Source organism: Chaetura pelagica, unplaced genomic scaffold (assembly GCF_000747805.2).
Source record: "Chaetura pelagica isolate M959 unplaced genomic scaffold, ChaPel_1.0 scaffold69, whole genome shotgun sequence".
NCBI classification, from domain to species: Eukaryota; Metazoa; Chordata; class Aves; order Apodiformes; family Apodidae; genus Chaetura; species Chaetura pelagica.
This window is the reverse complement of record NW_009970724.1, coordinates 9,040,203-9,061,520: the sequence shown is the minus strand read 5'-3', so window position 1 is coordinate 9,061,520 and position 21,318 is coordinate 9,040,203. Positions and strand designations below refer to the sequence as shown.

Sequence of the window (21,318 nt, the reverse complement as noted above, 5' to 3'; positions counted from 1 at the left end):
GTATTGCTGTCATAAAATATTTTTTTGAAGTTCATTATGTGGCAAATGAAGTCTTAGTTAAAAGTGTTCTTAAGTTGTATACTTGCTTTGAAATCTGTAGAACTATAGATAGATAGCTGTCATTTCCAGACATGGAAAGATTACTGTAGTTCATTGTTGTCAGTAGCTATTGTGTGCAGTCAGGATGTCCTGGGGAAAGAGCGTGCATGGTCTAAAGTTGATGTTAAGTACATCAGCATTCCAGCGGCAGTAAGCTAAAAGAAAGCTGTTTGTATTCCACTGAATTACCAAGAGCTTGGACTTAACTTTTTTGGAAGAAGTGATAATTCTGAGAAAATTGAAATTGGTTATTCTGTTTGTCATGGATTCTTAAAAGAAGGGATTTCTCTGGTATATAATTTGTAAAGTTTAACAAAACTCTTCCTGGAACAGGAAGGCAGAGTGAAACAGGACGGCATTTCTTTAGGGGGAGGCAATCTATACTGATGTCTCATTAGCAAAGTGAAAGAAGTGCTCTTTCTTTGAAGACAGTGAAGCTAATGGATATACGAGTGTTTTGGTGGTAAGTTCTTTGAATATATGGACAGCTTTTGCTGGTTCCCTTTAGTTTTGAAACAGTTTGCATTTCATGCCAGCACTGGTATGATTTTTCCAGTCATTGACTTGTAATCAATAGATCTTGCAATGGCTGCTGTTGCTTAATGATTTGTGATACAAAGTTTAGACATATAAGCAACATTATATGTGGAAAAGTGAGGTTTTTCAACCAACCTGAATTTAAAAAAAAAAAGTAATCCACTGCTGTTTACAATGTTGTTAAAAAGTTATCGTCTGCAGAACTTTATTGAGTCTCATTTCAAACAAGATGTCAGGCATTTTTTTATGTAATTATGAAGAAATAGAGGCTTTAATTTAGCAGTGAACTCTGGCAACAGAGACTGTTAATATTTGTGTAATATGAGGCAGTATTTTTGTAATTGCTGTAGACTTATTACAACACATTTTTCCAAATCTGCGAGTAATTGTGAAAATAGCCTGTGAGAATAATGCTTTTTTCCCTATTAGCTTTGTATAGAAGTAGTTATAAAAATGTTGATTAGACCTGTTGGCATGCTGTGTAAAAAGGAATGGATTCAGCTGTGTTAATTTACTGGTTAAAAACTTTTCCTTTCACAAAGGAAGTGAAATGGGGGAGCAGATTGCTTACTTTGTTTGTTACTATTAGTGTTTAAGCACCTGGCAGGAAGTTTGAATACTTTTTAAGATTCAAATCTGTTACTTTAATTTGCTAAGAAAATGTGTATAGAATGGGCAACATTTTAATGTGATTTAATTTTTGCTACTTCTAGAAGTAATTGCAGTCCTTTTTTTCCATACTGTGCTTTAAATGTGAGAAGGATGCATAAATTAATGTTGACACAGGTCTTGCAAAAAATAAATGATGAATGTGTCTTGTTGCAATATCTCTGAAACAGACAATCATAAGTGTAAACTTAGGTACCTAGATAATTAAGAATATTGCATTACTTAAAAAAAAAATAAAAGCTTTTAAAAAATAAATACTAATATGAAGTAGTCATGTTTTCCCAATGTGAAACTTGGAAATCTTCCATCCAGAGCTCTCAGGTTAGCTTAAGGGAGTGTACTCAACTTATCTGAAGAAAAATTTCCAGTAACCAATTATTAAGGAGTTAAGTTGGAAACAGACAAAAATAGTTGTACTTTTTGTCTTCTCTTCCCCTTGTCCCGCTTGTCCAGTAGACATTAATAGAAATTCTGGGTGAATCATTCTTGCCTCATTATTCCAGTTTGTCATGGAAGCACATTAAAGGCTCAGTGTTGAGTGCCTAAATACTGGTCTTGATCACCAGTTGAAACTGTCCGCTTTATCCAGGAACACTCATTTTCCCACTTTGGAACAATAGCTATATAGCTGAGATTCTTCCCCAACATTAATAGGCAAAACTGAGGGATTTTTGCCAGACAATGGAGCTAATAATTAAAGGGTTTTGTAATGGATACTACCTTTTGATAGATTTATGTTTGTCTGAACTCAAGACAGAAATCCTGTGTTCTGGATACATACACAGGATCAGATACAGCTGGGGCAGAGTTGGGGGGAACCCCCATAAACTGCTGCTCCTGTTCTGAATTCTGACATTCACACCCAGAAAAGAAACATTTTTTCAAATATTTAACTGCATTCTTGAGATGCTTTGTGGTGTTGGTGCTGCTGTATGATTTGACTCTCTTCCCCTCCTGTTACCATCATGTTGCCACACAAAGCTCCTTCATACGTGGGAAGTTCTAGGAAGTGAAAAAGTAATCTGATGTCGTTGTGGGAAGCATTCGGATTGTGGTAATTTCTTTAGTGTTTACATTCTTATTATTTTTTCAAACTGTGTGTTTTTTTGCTTGTTCAGAAGAGTATAGTGTTGTATGTTCTGTAGAAGACTGCGTATAAAACTTGTCTTTAGGCCTAGTAAACTTGCTTGATTGACCTCACCTCTCATCCTTTGGTTTTCATCTTCTTCCTAAGCGGTGAACTTCAAAGAAGTTAACGAAGAAAATAAGAGAGAACTCTTCAGTGAAATATTTTCTTCTATTGAAACATTGGCATTCACCTTTGGAAACGTGTAAGTTTGAATCCAGAAGGTGTTTTTAAAGAGCTTTGTGGAGCTGAATCAAATTAAGACTGAACAACAACAAAAAACCTTAAGTTTTCTTTTGGATTATATTAGCTGATAAAGCTGCTTTAAATTAACTTCATCCAGAACAGTTTTACAGCTTTGTTTGTGTGGTTTTGTGCTGTTTTTCTTAGCAAGGAAAATTACAGTAGTATAGAAATTGCAGGGAACATAAAACCACTTTTAAAAATTGCTTTGCAGAATTTTTAAATTGTACTAGAAACATTATCTGAATCTTTGTTCTCAGTCATCTTAAATTGCTTGGTGAGCTAAAGTAATGAAGTAACACAATTCTTTGTTTTTCTGGCAGTGTTTCAGACTTCCTTATGGGAGATGTAGACAATGGCTCGTCATTGGGACTTCCTCTATCTCGGAGAAGTCGGGTAGGCTGAACACGTTCTCTTGGAGTGGGGAATTGTAAATTTAAAAGGAGATTTGAATTAATATTTAAACTCTGTGTCATGGGACTGGGAGATGTCCCAGTCTTCTGGGTATTCAAACAAGGTTAATGCATGAAAAAAATGCATTCAAGGTTTCAGAGACTTGAATTTATTCTCTCTTCTAAGTGCCAGTGATGACTCAACAGGTCTAGTGCTCAAATATGTAAATGATAACCTTCTATAATTGTGCTTGAGATTTTTTAATTGGTTAAGTGAAAAGATCTAAATACTTAAGATACTTGAACGATTTGCATGCTGGAGTAGTTAGAATAGACCTGTTAGACCTAGAAGGAAAAGTTTTTATGACCCCTTTTTGGCTTTTAAAGAGTCATATTTATTTAAAAAAATAACCTCTTCTTCTTCCAGAGACCAGCTTGTGCTGTAGCTGTTTCAACAGTTCATTAAGTGAACGGAAATAGCACTGTCAACTTATAGGTAGTCAAAGAAAAACATTAGCATTTTAAACTCCCCTTCATACACTTTGAAGGTGAGATTAAAAAGTGTTCATACCAAATTCTTTTCTGAGCTTTTGTGTATTTTGAAGTAGACTTTCAAGTAAATCAAGTCAAATTAAAAGTTACGTGCAAGGAAAATGCAGATAATTGATGCATATGAAAGGCCAACTTGTAGCAAGGCTGAAAATTTTAGATTTTGGGTTTTTTAAATATTTCATTTAAATGTACTTGAAACTTAGTGCTCCTTCATGCAGCCATGATTGTAGCAATGCTGTGCAGGTACCGCAAGTAGTCATCTTAAATTTTCACTGTTTGTTAACAGATATATAAGAAAGATGATCACAGAAGCTCTACTTCTGTAGTTGCTACAAAACTCAGCTTTGTAAACTACATGGAGGGGGGAAGGAGGCTTCTCAGGAAACTGGTTCCAGGAGACTTAGAATCAGAGGATTTGGTTCCTCATAAGAAGTATGAAATAAAATAGCCAAGAACCCCAGCGTCATAGTTAACTTAAATGAGATAATTTGAACAAGTACTATTTCAGCTAATCGGTTCACTAGGAGAAGGAAGGTGTTGAATTTGCCAACATTTTAGCCTTGTAACGGGTTTGCAATGCAAAAACGTCTTCCTGTGGAATTAAATGGTCCCATATATTGTGTTGTGAAGTGAATGCTTAGCTAAATTATGAACATGAGGGTGCGGGAAGACAATGGGCAAATTAGAATATAGTGAAATTAATAAGAAATTCTCTTCTAGATTTTCCAGAAGTCACCAGTTTTTATTTTAAAACCTTTTTTTAGTGTTATTTTCTTTTTCTCCTGTGGAAGGGAACAATTAAAAATTTTGGAGCAGGTAGGATATTATGGTTCAATTTCCTGGAAATCTGTCTTAACTTTAAGTGCATTTTCATTCAGGCAAATAAATACACATTCAACAGAAAAAGCATTTCACTTTGATTTGCAATTCAGAGAGGAATTTAGAGGCCAACTAGGAGTTGTGTGTTAGGAGGACTTAAACGCAAAATATCTGAGTGGTTGTATTAATTTTCCATTCCTGTAGATGTGTAAATTCAGTAGCTGAATATAGCAGCTGGCTGTATCTTAAAAAAAATAGAGCATAACATTTTGGTAGAGTTTAACATGTAAATGCTTTGAGGGTTGATTAAGGAGACATATTTTAATTGCCTGTTATGTTAGGGACCTCCCTAACTAAGCTGTTGAGAATTGCCCTAAAGTGGGGGGAGGCTGATGTTGTTTCTCTTGACTGCCGGGGAGTCTACATTCCTTAGTTTAGGCATTTCACTTGGAAGCTTAAGATAAGTGATACATATACCCCCTCTTAGCAAATGTAATTGTGCTCATTTTAGCCCTTGCGGTTCAACCAGAAGTACAAGGTGGAAGCAAAGACATTTCTTAATTAAAAAGAGAAGAGCTTTAGAATACATTGTAATAGCTGAGGCAGACATGTCTGACCTTTCATTACTGAACAAGCTCTTTTGAATGCTCTTCGGTGCTATGTAAGTCTGAGAGCACAAAAAAAGGATAAAATTTTGAAAATGCATGCAGATTTGCCTCTGTCAGGGTGAGAGTTCCGGAGTAATGGGGGAAAAAAAAAGGCAGAAGAGACTGATTGAAGTTGAGAAGTGAAATCTATCTAGAAGTCAGGATTCATTTTTTTCCTTAGGCTCACTGGGATTAGTCATTGGATGCTTGAGGGGGCAAGCTGCATGGATCAAATTCTGATAAGTTGTAGGACACAAGTAAAAGTAGTTGTCCATGTGCCTGCTTTTAAAGCATGGCATTACATATTTGCAGTGGGATGAATGAGCATTGATTAACTGCCCTACTTAGATTGTATGCCTGAATTACTGGAAAGGAGTGAACAATTCTCAGGACTGACATTATTTATTTCTTATAGAATGGGAAATAATTTTTAGGACCAGAAGTTATAAGTGCCTCCTGAGTTAATATAAAGTATGGGGCTTTCCTCTTTTAAATCAACTTTCAGAGACTAATACTTTACACCCAAAGCAGAATTAAATCTAGGAATGTTCAGGCTTTCTGTGTGACTGAATATTAATCCATCTCTAAATTCAGGGTAGTTGTTGGTTGTTTGTTTTCTCTCTTTTGTTGGTAACTTTGGACGGATTACTCATCTGTTCTGAAAAAGCCCTTCCATTTTCCTGAAGTTCTCTTGTATTGTACAGCAATTGTACTGGTCTTCTACTTTCTTAGCAATGGGCATTTCTTTAGGCTGTGGTTTGATTCTGTTCATTGTAAATTATTAATAATACCTTGCATGTTTTGGTATATGGAAAAGCTGCTTTTGCTGTGAAGTAAACAATGATTGTTGAGGAATTTTTGTGTGATTAATGATCTGTTACCATTTATATTTTAAAAAAAGCAACCAAACATAGAAAAACTACTTGCATCATAGTTGCTGTGCTCTGTTTTAGCTTTAAGCCTGAAAATAAAACGGCACCAAAATCTTCAGCGGAAACAAGCTGTTCTTGTAAATCTTAAGGCCACTTGAAGCTATTTCTCAGCCTTTGTCTTCTGCCTCCTCTTTCTTTTCAAGAGTAGCTTCGTAATTTAAAATGGTGCAGGGTTGTGTTGGGTTTTGTGTTTTTTAAAAAGGGGGTAGTTAGTAGGTAAACTATTCATTTAAATTTGTACAGCAGCCTGGTTTACGGCACAGTCTCACTAATAGTTCAACTCGCAATTAAAGGAGTAGCAAAATGCATCTTGAGGACAAAGGCAGGGATGAAATCTTGTGCTAAATTCCCTTTACTGTTGGATTAAATTCTGTCAGGTTGTACCGATTATCAGGGTTTCATTAGCAAGTGTTACTACTCAGCTGTTGTGCCTACACTGCACACTTGTAAGTAAACTAGGAGAAATCATAACTTGATTTCCTTGAAGAAGAAAGACAGGATTTTAAAGGCGTGTACAATGTTTCCTGTTATATGTATATTTTACTAGGTCTGTATGAAATACTTTTTACAAGAGGTAGAGTACTAAGAAAAGCTGGAGGTCACTTAAATATCAACCTGATTTGTTAAACAATTAACTCTTTCACCATAGCCTTTCAAGGTTGTTAGTTTAAACATATATAATGATTCCTTCCTGTTTTTTATGGCTCAATTGACAGCTATGGGAGATTAGAAGGTATTGTGCCTTACATGAGAGGGAGTTACAGCACAATTTCTTGCTTTATCTGCAAAATAAAAGGGATAGATGTCACAGTTTGTTAGCTTTAAGTTCTAGTGAGAGCTCTTCTTCTCTAACTTAATATCTTGTTTCTTGTACACCAGTCTTTTGAGAATCTTTCTGTGGAGTCTGGGGGCTCACTGCATGAAAGGGATGATATTCCAGGTAGGTCATTAATTTAATATTTAAAAACACTACCTGTGTTTTCATCTTCTAAAATGTTACCAATAAGTTGCTTGGTGACTTTTTTATACCTATGCTGCCATTAAAACTTCACTGTAAAAAATTACTATTGCACAGGTTTTGTGTTTTTATGAATAACCAACATGGGTTGCTTTTTTGGGGGTGGAAAGAACCAAGGCCTGAAGCATTTTTTATGTCATCGTATGATTGGTGTTTTGTTGGGTCACTTTCTTTAAGAATGTTATGCTGACCATATGACTACTCAAGATAAAACACTATGACCCTTTAATTTGTTCTAAAACCTCTGTCAGTCTTATTTAGAGTCAAATAGCATTAAAGACCAACTCAAGATGAGAGCTGCTTAAGCATTCACAATTGGCTAATACTGGCTTTGCTCTCAGTGTGTGGTCATGTCTAAAATTCACTTCTTTGTGTCCAATGCTTTATTTTCAGGACATCTTCAAGCAGAGGAGGTGGACAACATGCTCCTAAGAAATGACAGCGGAATTGAATCAGCTCTGTCGTATGCTAAAGCGTGGTCAAAATATACCAAGGATGTGGTTGGATGGGTAGAAAAAAAGCTTAGCTTGGGTGAGTGGCTCTTTCTGGCTTTTAATCAGCTTTGTCATGATGAAATTAAATCTGTTGTCAGGCCTCTGTTCTGCAGACTGTCAATAATGTGATTTCTAAATTAGTAACTGTTCCACTGAAGTGGACAAAACTATTGTGCATTTCCTATAATTAAAGGCCTGTAACAAATTGAAGGTGCTCCCCTCTATAGCCTATTGGTTAGAGGAAGAATGTAAAAAGCATTTAGCATGTGGTATACTTGTTAGTGTAAACAGTAACTGTTAATTTTTTTAACAGAAGTGGAGTGTGCTAAAAACTTAGCAAAAATGGCTGAAACTGCTAAAGCTGTTGTTGGACAGCAGGTGAGTATATCTTAGGGGTTTGGACTCTTATTAAGTCTTAAATATGTCTTGATATCTTGTCCAAGAGTAAAACTTTGGGAATGTTGACAAATGGATTTTTAAGAATTTATATTTATGTAAATCACTAGTTGAAAGTTCGGTTTCGTTTTGTCTTCCCATCTCTTAAGGAAATTTGGATATTTAAATTCTTTTTTGTTAAAAACCCAGAATAGCCTTATCATTTTCACAATATGCTTTTTTCTGTCTTGTATGCTTTGTGGTTTGGACATATAGACTTGTCTTTCAGAGTGTTTTTCTAGTATAATGAGACATAAATGAGAAAGTATTCATTTTCTACATTCATACCTTACTCTGACTTCCACACATATAAATACCTTATTAAATATAATTGAAAATCTAGTTCAATTATACAACCATTTAGAATGTCTTCATACTTCTACCTTACCTAGAACATCAATGTTGGTTTTTTTGTGTAATTTTAGGATTACATGCCATTCCAATCTATATTCATTAATGCTTTCCAAAATGATATTGAGAGCAATCAACTTTGGCAACAAACAGCTGCTGCTCTCCAGTCTAACAAATTTGTGCAGGTAAGCTTGAAAAAGACTAAGATATTGTTTAGGTTTTTAAAAAGTTTTGTAACAGCACAGATTATTTAAAAGGAAAAACTTGTAGACTATATACCTTTTATGTACTCTGTTAATGTTTCCTATCTAGCCTCTTCTTGGAAGGAAAAATGAGTTGGATAGACAAAGGAAAGATATCAAGGAGCTTTGGCAGCGAGAACAGAAAAAAATGGTTGGTATTTCTTTTTCATCTAAGGGTTCAATCTAAAATTCTTCAAAAGGACAAAACCTTCAAGATAGGCTGTTATGTAGTAAATAACTGTCAGTTTCATGACATTTTTATTTGTAAGAGGTTATCTTTCTATGGCTATGTACTTTGAACTGCAGTGTACAGACCTGTGCATAATAGTCTCTTTAAACATCATATTAAATAACTGGAAAATTGAAATAATTGTTTTGCTTTTTTCTTCTGTTGCATTCTGCAGCAAGAGCTGGAAGCTGCTTTACGAAAGGCGAAGTTGCTGTATACACAGCGTCAAGATGAGTATGAAAAGGCAAAATCCTGCACTGCTCGTGCTGAGGAGGAACATCTTAGCTCAAGTGGAAGCTTTGTGAAAGATTTCAGCAAGCAGCTGGAAAAAAAAAGAAGGTTAGAAGAGGAAGCTCTTCAAAAAGTACGTGTGTTTCTCTTGCATTTAAAGTTAAGCCTGCACTTAGAATTACTCATGCTTTCCCAATTGGAGCATTTGAGCAAGTGTTCTGTTAATAATTCTTAATTTTAATCATGCTATGCTCTTTTGGCCTTTTATTCTAAATGGGAGTTTCCATTTCTAAATGGGCTTTTCCTTGTATCAAGGCCTGTAGTCCATCAACCCTTTCTTACTTGTTTTTTTTCTCTAGGCTGAAGAGGCCAATGAACACTATAAAGCAAGCATGGCAGAGGTTGAAGAAAAAAGAAATGATCTGGAAAGATTTAAAAGTGATGTCTTAACACAGCTTCGGGAGCTTATTTACCAGTGTGATCTTACTCTTAAAGCTGTAAGTATGCTTTTTAAGATATGTTGGGCACAGATATCTAAATATTAAGAAAAAGCCCCATCTATAGTGTTAACTGCTTAAAATAGAAAGTTTTCAAAGGATGGAGGTCAAGCCAATAGAAAATTAGTGTTTGTGGTGTTCTGCTTCTGCTAGGCTTTTAACAAAACAGGGTGTTGTATGTATCTTCAGGGTTTTTTTTTCATGAGCTGTTGCCTTGCAAGAACCCTGCCTACAGAATTGTTGTAAAAACTCACAAGGAATATTGCTACTAGTAGTGTTACTTGGTTGCTTAAAAATACAGCTCCCACTCGCATTATTTTCATTAGTGCATTAGCAAATCTGTTTGGCTGATGCACAGAATCACAGAATCTTAGGGGTTGGAAGGTACCTCAAAAGATCATCTAGTCCAGCCCCCCTGCCAGAGCAGGATCATCTAGAGCACATCACACAGGAATGTGTCCAGGCGGGTTTTGAATATGTCTAGCAAAGGAGACTCCACAGCCTCTCTGGGCAGCCTGTTCCAGTGCTCTGTCACTCTCACAGTAAATAAGTTTTTTCTGATGCCTACGTGGAACTTCGTGTGCTCTACTTTGCACCCACTGCCCCTTGTCCTATCACTGGACATCACTGGAAAAAGCCTGGCTCCATCCTCCTGACACTCGCCCTTAACATATTAACAAGCTGCAGCATGAAGCCTGCTCATCTTGATAGTCTTGATTAATACAGCATCCATAGCTACTAATGTGTGTAAATAAGCCAAGGATTGTTATAACAGTGTATCTACATACACATTTCTAATAAAGCTTTAAGAGCACATTATCCCAATAGATCTGTAGGGTTTTTTAGATGACAGACAATGCTAGAGTGGAGAAGGGAAAATAAAACAGACTCCCCTCCTTCAAGCAAACCAAAAGCCATCCTGTAAGACCAGTAGAAGGCTTAAACTTGTCAATTCAACTATATTTAAATTGCACAATACTTTGAAACCCCCAAGCTGAAGAAGCAGCTATGCAGTGTCTCTTTCCTTGTCTCTGCCTTATGATAAAATATTTTAGAAGTATTATGTAATTTAACAAAGAAAGTGTTCAGTTATTCTCTTCTGCTGGGACAAGAAGTTTTGTCCATTTCTTGTCTCAAGGTGATACGGAGTTTATCTGAGTTTGGAACTCCAACTTCATAATTGTAATGGTGACTAACATTCTCAGCAGAGCATGAGAATTGCCTTTTTTTGATAGCAACAAACCTTGCTGTTTACCTTGATTAACCATAAGTGGGTAGGCTTTGGAATTGTCTTCACTACCTGCACTGTTTAATAACCCAGAGAGTAGAGGAATACTAATACCAATACTGTATATTAAGTTTTTGCAGTTGGCTTTCAGGAACCTTGTAGGAAGTCTATCCCTACAAATTTTGAATTTTCTACAATTTTTCTAGTCTTACTGTTTAACTATTTTTCTGTTGTGATGATAATTTGGGTTGAGCAAAGTGCAAGTGACATATTTAGTGGATGGATTTACAAATACTAAAATTCTTTTCTCCTAACAGGCAACAGTTAACCTGTTCCAGCTGCAGCATGCTCAGGTTGTATCTCTTCCAGTTAACTGCCAGTCCCTTTGTGAGAGTGCCAAACTTTATGACCCTGGTCAGCAGTATTCAGAGTTTGTGAAAAGTTTGCCAAAGGAAGGTGTTCCTATTGAACCAGGTTTTGAAATCCAGAGTTCCCAAGTTGATGGGTAAGTCCCAAACTACAGGTGGCATATACTTGGTTTAGAATTAAATACTAGGCACATGTCTTTAACAGTAAAACAACCTCTTTGGGGGAGCAGTTAGTCCTGGTACTTCATCATGCTTTACCATTCTCTATTTCTTTGAGTTATCTTTTGGTAATTATATATAATGTTTACTTTGAAACCTGACTTTAAATTCTGAAGAACAGTGTAATTTTGTATGGTAAGACTTGCTAAACCATTTATGGTTGTTGTTCAAGAAGTGACTTGTTATTATGTTAACTTAGATACTGCTTCATATAAAAAATGTAACTTTTGAACTCTGTAGTGTGGGTCTTGCCATCTAGTATTTGATAATCAATTTAGAAAGCCTGAGGAGGTACTGTTCCTCTTCTGCAGACCTTGCTGCTACGTTACCTTCTGTCATATTGTTTACATTGGGCAACTTTTTTTTGGCCAGAAGTGTTGCTCAATTTCTGTCTATGCTATGTGACTAAAACAAGTTTGAAATCCACATGTCCCTATGTTATAACTAAATATTTTTTTTCAAACCTGTGTGAAATGGCAGGTTTTACTGTTAATTTATTAAAGATACAGCTAATCTGGAAGTAAAGACTAAAAGACAAAAAAAGACTCCTAATATCAGTATGCCAAGTGCTTTTCCACCTTTAACTTGTTGTAAAATAGTCTTCTTGGCACTAAAGCACCAGAATATCCATTCCAATCTGCCTGTTTCACAGTTCTACAGGAAAGTGTCGTCATCGTCTTTCAAAAGGAAACTAAATACAAAAAACCTAATGCTTGAGTCAGATTTCTACCAACAAAAGCCAGGAAATTCAAAGTTAAAGCTGAGATTCTTAGTTCTTGTCTGTAAATTTCCTGCCCTTTGAGACTGATTTAGCTATACTCATAAACGTTGACTTAGGGGGATTTAACTATGCAGCTCCCCAAGAAACTGATGAGCATGAAATTTCAAACTCTTTGTGTGCTCTCCCAGCTATTTACTGCTTAAGATTTATAGGAGATCTTTTCCCCCCTCTCTCCACCTTTTGTTTTCTTTGACATGGCCCTGTGATTCTTGTGTACTTGAAGTGATCATTTTTATTGTTTAGGTCTGCATCCCTTTAACAGACAACAGCTTGGATAATGCAAATTTTAATGTTTTTAAATCTTTATTTCCTTCAGCTGGATAGGGTAGAACTGATTAATGAATAGCTTCCTGATGCTAACTTGGCTAGCAGGCCATTTTGTCCACAGGGTGCTTTGGCATTTTCCATTAATTACTGTTAACTGTTTTCTGTCCTTATCTAGAGAGCAGATTTTCACAAGAGGCTGACTATAAGCACTCTGGCAGCTTCAACATGTTTTCTGTGGCTTTTTAAAAAAGCACACCATTTTAACACCTATATGTTATTAGGTGAATGGTCCTGATAGCTGGACAGAGAATCTCTTGGAGGAAAGCATAAAAGTAGGATGCAGTAGCCTCTGAATTATTCTGGTTTTTAGATTAACAGCTTTGCTGTTTTTTCAGAGTCTGCAAAATACCAGTTGTAATACTTTGAAGACATGTGGAAAAGCTGATTTAAAGGGGGGGGGGGAAACATATGGAAATTGTTCATATTTAACGAAAAATAAATTGCCACCCATCTCCTTTTATTATTTTCTTTTTAATCTAGGCTTTAATAATTACATGTAAAATACGTATGTTCATGAACAGCAATTACATGAAGAATCTTGGGGATAAAAACAAACAATCGTTGCTTTTTATTTAATTATATCTCACTCTTCAAATTACTTTCTTCTTTCTGAAGGGTTTTTAATAAGCAGTCAACCAACAGTGTCCATATGTCACATGGTAACTTGTCTCAGTGTTCCGGAGATTTTCCTGCTCAGACATTAGATGATGTGGGAAGCCCAGTGTATCATCGTTCACAAAAGATGGGAGAGAAGAGATCTTCCAGCAGCACAGATATCCAAGGTAGTTCTGTATTTCATCTGGAGTTCAGTCTCTAAATAAAAATACAGGTGCTGTATGTCTGACTGTCAGAAATATAGCACTGAAGGGGTCAAAAATGTATTTTAAAGTTCAAAGCCTGTAATAAGTTACGTACTTGAGCCTAAGGAGAAATGGAGAATTGCCTGTATGTACACCTAGATTCATGTTTATTTCAGGTCTTTTGCAGAAGTATGACTGTCACATTTCTGAAATTAATTTTACATCCTGAAGTTTTTACAGGAATGTACACTGGGCTTTTTTTACTATATTTCATGTTGATGATAACTTCTGCAATTTTGTCTTATTTTTAATAAAATCATCATTAGACTTAGACTTCAATAATTTTTTTTGTTTATTTGTTTTTTGTCCTTGACGTTTGGAATTTGTGGATTTCCTTTTCAAAAGCAATACGAGGGCCACCACCATTCAGATCATGGTCAGTTGGCAACCAGAGTGGAGGAATGTGCAGTGATTCTGAAAGTGCAGGGGGAAGCAGCGAGTCACGATCCATGGACTCTCCATCAGCTAGCCCAGGTACAGCTCCACTCACTTATGTACTAATTTGAAGTCTTTTCTTTGGACTGTTTTACATTAATGAAGACACCATTGTTAGTTTAGCTAGTGTTGGACAGAGCCTGTAATGAAAGTGAGCAGTTGGGTGGAACTGATACTTACAGCTTCCTGAAAATTTTTCTCATCTGCTAGGGGATTTTAAAAGACGACTTCCCCGAACACCTTCCACTGGTACTATGTCATCTGCAGATGATCTTGATGAAAGAGAGCCACCATCTCCTTCAGACTGTGGTAATGTTGTTTCCATACCTGAAGTCCCCAGAAGATGCTTTTTGTTATAGAGTGTGGCTTTTCTCTTTAATGTGCTTAAGAAAAGTACATTAACAAGGCTGTGATAACCAGCAGCATTGCTTCTAATACACTGTGCATCCACTTGAGGTTGAGAGCTGAAGAATAGTGTTCAGGTCATTTTAATGAAGAAGAGCATAATTGTCTTCATACATTTAGCTTAACTACATGGGCAGCCTTTGAACATTTCTAGTGTCTTCACCCTCCTGAGGTAAACATAAACGATCCACTAACCATTCCCTCCAGACACTTGCATTTAAAATTAGCTGCATGGCACTAGAGCTGAGATCACTGCTAAACGTCAAAGTGAAATGCACAGGTATGGAGAGTTGATAATTGGAAAAAAGTGGATCCAGGTGTTTAGGGTAATAACTAAAATTTTCCCCTTTTCAGCTTAGATAATATGTTTGGTAATGTCCCAGATCTGACCAAACCATTTCTAATTTTCAAATTAATTTTGACTGTATAAATGCAACGTTGCCACAGGTACTGAAACCTGAATAACTGGATTATCAGAAGTAGTTCTGTGGGATGTCTGTAGTACTTACAAACTAGTTCTGAAATATTTGTGGCACTTTCTCAGTAAAGCCTTTAGGAAGTTCTTCAGTTAGTCCTGATTTCCTAAATGTATACTTTGCCTTCTAGGAATGACCCTGTGGTTAACAATACTAGTTTAGGTCCAAATTTTAAAGCATAGCAACATGTTTATAAATGCAGACTTTCACTTGCTTCTTTAAGTAATACTTGAACTTCTAAGAAACTTTCTGGGCAACTAACTGTGTGTGTTAATGTTAAGGTTTTTATCTGTAAAACAGTATTTTGGTTTACAGAGTTGTTTACAGAGAATTTTAAGTAAATTGCTTGAAAAAATTGGTCACAAAAAGCACCAGTTGCTCTTCTGTTTTAGAATCCTGTGGAAAATAATTTTATATTCTCACAGAAGTGTGAGAACCAGTGATTCTTTTTTTTTATATATGCTCTGCTGTGAATGTGTGTTAATTCTTCGCTGCTTTTTTTAAGTATTTCAGAAACATTACAGGGCAAACCATAATATCATCTGTCATTCTCTAGTACAGGATTTTTAAATACATGGAATGAAATTTACAGAAACAGTTGTCTGAGCTGCAGGGCAGTTGGAATTAAATGTCCTAATATTTTCACATGCCATTAATAGAGGAGAAAACTGAAATACTTAAAAATACAAAATTTATTTATTCCAATTTTATGTAAGATTATTTGATAGTTAATGTATCTTTTACGTAAACTGTAACATTGTTTTGCTTCCTTGTGATTGAAATGTTTTAGATTACTTCAGTAGTTGCTAGTACTTACAGAATTCTGTGTTCTGTAATGAAAAAATCAGAACCAATAACCTATCCCAATAGTAGGTATTAGAATTACAGTAACAAAGAAATTCTCTCCAGGTTTAAATGATCTGACATCTGAAACTGCAAATTCTCCAGGACCTTTTAGAAATGCTAATATGTCCAAAGCAGCACAGACACACAAACTACGGAAGCTGAGAGCTCCATCTAAATGCAGAGAATGTGACAGCTTAGTGGTATTTCATGGAGCTGAATGTGAGGAGGTAAGTTGGAAAATAGTTTAAATTGCTGCTTGGGATTTATGTGAAGTCAGGAGATTTGGAAACTTGCATTATAAGAAGTACAGACTTTGTGGCTTGTGGAATCATTATAAACTCAAAGCAAAAGCAGAATAGACTAATCAATCTTTCCTTTTGCTCACACATGGGGTATCAAACAGCAGAGATACTTCTTAGTGTATTAAACCATGTTCTGCTTTTTTTTTTCCTCCCCTGTAGTGTTCACTCGCATGCCATAAAAAATGTTTGGAGACTTTAGCTATTCAATGTGGGCACAAAAAACTTCATGGAAGGCTTCACTTGATTGGAGTGGAATTTGCCCAAGCTGCTAAAAATGCTCCTGATGGCATTCCTTTCATCATCAAAAAGTGTACCTCAGAAATTGAAAACAGAGCACTGAATGTCAAGGTATGCTCAAGTTTGTCTATAAAACTTAAGTACAAACAATCTTTTTTAAAAAATATAATCTTAAGATGTTAATGCTGTTCTGTTGATATCAGTATTTTACGCTTGCCTTTCAAATTAAAATAGAGTTGTGCTGGTCTTCTAATTTCAGGGCATCTATCGTGTGAATGGAGCCAAATCAAGAGTTGAAAAGCTTTGTCAAGCTTTTGAAAATGGAAAGGATTTGGTCGAGCTCTCAGAACTCTATGCACATGATATCAGCAATGTTCTCAAGTTGTATCTCCGCCAGGTAAGTACTTGAGAGGTCAGATGGAAAACCACAGTATTGTAGTACATTTTTTCAATACAAGAGCAAAAAAAAAAAATCCTTTTTTTCTGCAGTCCTGCAGCTGAAGATAAAATGAGTGCCTATTTTCACATGGAGCCTGTAAAGCTGTGAGATTTCTGACTGCTGGAATTATAATCTGTATTCCACATGGGCATAATGTGTCTTTAAATATTAGTTCTGTATGCTGAACAAGCTTTTGTTTATCAACTTGCAGTGAAGCTTTAAATTCTAAAACTTCTCCAGCTACTGAACGATGATGTGCTCATTATGGAGAGATTACAGCTACTGAACGATGATGTATTCAGTATGGAGAGATTATAAATCTTTTTCTCTCAAAACAGAGCTTTAAAACCTCATGATGGAGTTTCCCAAACAGTTTCAGTATGTCTCTGAAAAAATGAGATGGGATGTTGCCCAGTGAAATTACTGAGTCACTCTGAAAAACTGTTAACCCTGAAAGGAATAATCCTTAGCTGTATGGTCCTGTCTTCTTCCTCACACTGGCTGTCAGAGATAGGCATTCCAATCCTATGACTATCACCATAAATTAAGAGCTTTTGAAAAATTATGAAGGTGTACTCTGCCTACTTATTAAAGTGAAAAGACAGCGTATTATGTACATCATACTAGGGTACCAGTTTGAGGCACCGCACGGAATTTTGAATAGGGTTGATTAACTAAATAACCAAATAATGTTTTATTTTGGTCTTACTACTTCATTGTAGCTGATCTATTTGTGTTGGTTTTAGGTAAACCTACTCATTTTAAATGCAGGAACAGAGTTAGAAACATGGGGTTTAGACATTTTTTGATTAATCCTCAGCCCTACTTGAGAGTTTTATCTAGTCTTCCTACATTTTGCTTTTATCTAAGCTATCTAGGCAGTGCAAATAGCCAGGTCAGGTTTGAGGATTTTGTCTTTCTTGTACATTATTTTTGTTGTTGTTGTTATTATTTCTTTTCATACTGAGAGAATACTTAAATCACAGTTAAAAACAAATGTTATGTGGCCTAAAATCCAATCTTTAAAGATGGAATATGGACCAAACTTGATACCATGTGTAATATACTATCAGAGACTGGAAAAATATGCCAGACCAGACAAAGTTGAAGAAAAACAGGAAAGAAACAAAAGTTCAGGCTTCAGTGTGTTTCTGAAATTTTCTTATTTCTTCAGCTTCCAGAACCCTTGATTTTGTTTCGGCTCTACAATGAGTTCATTGGACTTGCAAAAGAAAGCCAGAATATTACTGAGGAATTGGACACTAAGCAAGCTAGCCCCAAATCAAAGAAAAGACAGTCAATCTGTATTGAACTGAATAGGATCATCATTAAAATTAAAGATCTTCTGAAACAACTGCCTGTACCAAACTATAACACTCTTCAGTACCTTATTGGACACCTTCACAGGTGAGAAAAGACTTTAAATGCAAACTGATGTTGAAAAATTAACTGCTATGTGCTGTGTAGCATGCCCTTTTGGTGACTGTAGAGAAAGAAGTCACATAGGCCTTGAGTGACATTGTTCTGTTGCTGTTTCTCTTTCCAATGAAATGAATTATCAGATGAGGGAATATATGAAATGCAAAGAAAGAATGGGAAGAGCTGAGCTCCATTATTCTTGATTCTCTGTTTGCATGGTGGTCAGCAAGTAGTAACTTGGGGAAGCTGAATTAACCTAGGTGTGCTTTAAATGAAGATATGACCTCGATAGGGTAGTGAATTGGTAGCTATTTACAGAAAATTGAAACTTGAATCATGTTTCTTAATAACCATTCTCCAGTTACATGTCCTTGTCCTCCAAATTCTGGATTGTATGATGATGTATGAGAATGTACTAAGATGATGACTACCAATAAGAATGGATGATATTGGGCCACAACCAAATTATTAATTAGAAAATAGATGTTCTTTTCCCCAGAAATGCCAAATAGCCACAATTAACATTAACCAAATACAGGGTAAAAACACCCTGCATGGAAAGCACTTAGTCCAAGCTGCTGCTAAATGCAGTCTGCAGTGAAGATTCTGCCTGTCTACCAAACCCACCTTCAGTTTTTTATTGTCTTTTAACTTCTTTAGACATAAGACAGTATTTTAATATCTAAAATATTTCTGAAGTAGTAAAACTTAACTCTTGGGGCTTGGGCTTGGGATTTTTTCTCCTCTTTATGCAGGGTTACAGAACAGTCTGATGAAAACAAAATGTCAGCCAGCAACCTTGGCATAATATTTGGTCCAACTCTGATCAGGCCACGTCAATCAGATGCTACAGTTTCTTTGTCATCACTTGTGGATTACCCTTATCAGGCCCGGGTAGTGGAGCTGCTCATAACATACTATGAAAAAATATTTGATGTTCCATTGAATCCACTTCTGAGCACGTCTCTATCTCAAGAAAATGCCATTACAGTCAGAGTTGCTTTGTCAGCAGAAGAGAGAGAGCCACAGCAGCAGAGGAAGTCATTTGTGGCTGCAAAGGAAGTGAGTGACTTTTCTTGTGCTGCTGCAATGTTACCTGTGCCATCTTAGCTTCTATGTCAAATGCTGCAGCATTCCAGAGCACACTTCTGTTAACTCCTTGTGGGTTGTTTTGTTGGTTTTTTTTGGAAAGGAGTGCCTTTCTTCTTGAGTTCTCATTTATTTTTGCTCTGACTTTTTAACAGGGTATTCTGATAGCTCCGAGTGAAAGCAGAGCTTCAGAAACAACTGCATTGATTTTGGAATCAAACAATAACAGGAACACAAAAGAACGAGTAGATACATCTGTAACTGGTTAGTGCGCTTTTATTAAGTCTGGGGGTGCATGAATAAGCAGTCATGGATGCATTAGATTACAGTGTTTGTAGTTCTTCAGTTTAGACAGAAGTAAGAGATGAAACCTGCTTTATTGTTGCTTGATACACTGTTTATCCTTGCAAGAGGAACACAGAATTAAATCCTAACAGCTTTCAAGATACCTATGTTTATGGAATCGGAGCTAAAAATATTTGATAATAGAATACAACAATGTTTTGGTTTCTCCCTTTTATATATATTTTTTAAAAAAGAAAATTATGCTGTGACTGGATCTTTGAAATCTACTATGATGCTACAAGCAATATCCAGCAATTAACATATTTTGACCATTGTTTTCCCCCAGAATTTGTGTCATTGCCACACACTGGAAATACACAAGAAGGCTCTGGGAGGAGTAATTCTCTGACAGAATCATCAGCTACCAGCATTTTGGATTCTAATATTTCTGCTTCCAAAAAGCCAGGTTTGCTAACCTAACTCTAAATTTTCCATAAGACTTTTTTTCTGCTTATCTGCCTGTAGTGCTACAGTAATTTGTTTTAATGTAGATATGATGTCATCTACTTTATTTAAGAGTAACTATATGTGATCCCTTTTAATTACACTGATTTTCAGCTGGTGTTACCAGTTCAGTCATGTCCTGTACCTGAACAGAAATGCAACACTCTGAAACATATTAAAACTGAAAATATTCAGGGCTGGGAAAGTACCAGCCAAAAAAAAAAAGTGACATGTTTCTTTTGCGTGTTTTCCCTTTAGTGTCTTCCTTAGCTACATCTGTACAGCATCTCTTTTACTGCTATTTATACTCTAACATTTGGTTAAAGCAGTATACTCCCAGTATGTATACAAGGTATATCTAAAAACTGCTAACCCAGTAAAATACCAGCTGTCAAGGGATCACTAATAAAGTTCCATGTACTGTTGGCAGAAGTCTCGCTAACTTCTCTATTTGGTGCAATGATCCAGTCACATCTATTTATGTTTCTAGGTGATGCCATGAGTCCAGCTTCAGAGAGAGATAGTGAATCGTTTGTGGGTGAAGAAAGCTGTAAAGTTAACTTACTTCCTGTGAAACCCGACCGTCAGATTAACAAGGTCGCACTGCGGGTTCCAAGGACAAAACCAGCTGCTCGCCCTGTGAGCCTCCCTGTAGACAGAATACTTCCTCCCTGTGTTTTGAATGATAGAAATTCACGCAATGTGGGTGCAGTAAGTCCAGAGAAGCTGGGCAGGAGCCCTACCATTGAAGAAGTTTCAGAGGTGAAGGCACTCCCTGCTGTTAACACCTGCTGCGGACCTCCTTGTTACAATACCCAGATGCTGCGAAAAACTTGGGACAAGCAATATAAACAGTATGGTATCACAGAAAGGACAGCAATGATCGTGACTAATGTGCCCCAGGAGAACCGAACTCTTGAGACTGGAACTGCAAGTGCCTTATCTTCATGCAGCATTGGTAACAATTCACCTAATGCCATTCTTCCTAGTAAGCCATACTCTGCTTCTGCCAGGTCAGGAAGGACAGGAACAGAAGGGAATGGTCCTGATGCTAATCCTCTTGCTGCCTTCAGGGCACCAAGAACATTGCAGCCACCCCCAGGGACATTTTATAAACCACCCTCTAACAAATCAAAAAATGAAGAGGTTTCTTTTGCTAAAGCTTGTGTACCAGCCAGTGTTAGCTCTGTGATTCACCAGGATAATACTGTGAAGCTGGCTGGGAGTTCTGCACTTGCATCAGGTGATTCTGAACAAAACACAAATGAACAAAAAACTAGCTCAGAGGATATTCATGCCACAGATGTGAAGCCTGCTTACCAGAGACTGAGACCAAAAAGGATTCAAGAACTGGAACATAGGGAAGCTCACTTTGTATAGGGTGCAAATTCCCCTTGGACTGGATGCAATTTGTAAATGTTGACAATGGAGGCTTCTTTTTGGCCCTTTATTCTTTGCCTTCCCTTGAGAATCCCACTTTAGTGCCATATTTGAGTTATTTTTATATATGCAGCATTTTAAAAATGGGGGGAGGGCTGGGGAATTTGAAGGAAATAAGTCAAACTTTTCGTCATTCAGTAGCTTT

At 36.4% G+C, this 21,318-nt stretch overlaps 1 protein-coding gene across 1 annotated transcript in view; it reads left to right on the top strand.

The window, feature by feature from the left end:
- Positions 1 to 21,113, top strand: part of ARHGAP29 (Rho GTPase activating protein 29) — a 48,456-nt gene extending 27,343 nt beyond the window's left edge. The window contains exons 3-23 of the mRNA XM_010006634.1: positions 2,540 to 2,636; positions 2,998 to 3,070; positions 6,896 to 6,956; positions 7,428 to 7,565; positions 7,842 to 7,906; positions 8,389 to 8,499; positions 8,627 to 8,707; positions 8,961 to 9,149; positions 9,376 to 9,513; positions 11,059 to 11,246; positions 13,052 to 13,218; positions 13,642 to 13,770; positions 13,942 to 14,040; positions 15,522 to 15,685; positions 15,920 to 16,108; positions 16,257 to 16,394; positions 17,611 to 17,843; positions 18,611 to 18,917; positions 19,100 to 19,208; positions 19,576 to 19,695; positions 20,224 to 21,113. Of these exons, the coding sequence (XP_010004936.1) occupies positions 2,540 to 2,636; positions 2,998 to 3,070; positions 6,896 to 6,956; positions 7,428 to 7,565; positions 7,842 to 7,906; positions 8,389 to 8,499; positions 8,627 to 8,707; positions 8,961 to 9,149; positions 9,376 to 9,513; positions 11,059 to 11,246; positions 13,052 to 13,218; positions 13,642 to 13,770; positions 13,942 to 14,040; positions 15,522 to 15,685; positions 15,920 to 16,108; positions 16,257 to 16,394; positions 17,611 to 17,843; positions 18,611 to 18,917; positions 19,100 to 19,208; positions 19,576 to 19,695; positions 20,224 to 21,113 (3,686 nt within the window). The remainder of the gene's footprint in view (positions 1 to 2,539; positions 2,637 to 2,997; positions 3,071 to 6,895; positions 6,957 to 7,427; positions 7,566 to 7,841; positions 7,907 to 8,388; positions 8,500 to 8,626; positions 8,708 to 8,960; positions 9,150 to 9,375; positions 9,514 to 11,058; positions 11,247 to 13,051; positions 13,219 to 13,641; positions 13,771 to 13,941; positions 14,041 to 15,521; positions 15,686 to 15,919; positions 16,109 to 16,256; positions 16,395 to 17,610; positions 17,844 to 18,610; positions 18,918 to 19,099; positions 19,209 to 19,575; positions 19,696 to 20,223) is intronic.
- Positions 21,114 to 21,318: the final 205 nt, after the last annotated feature.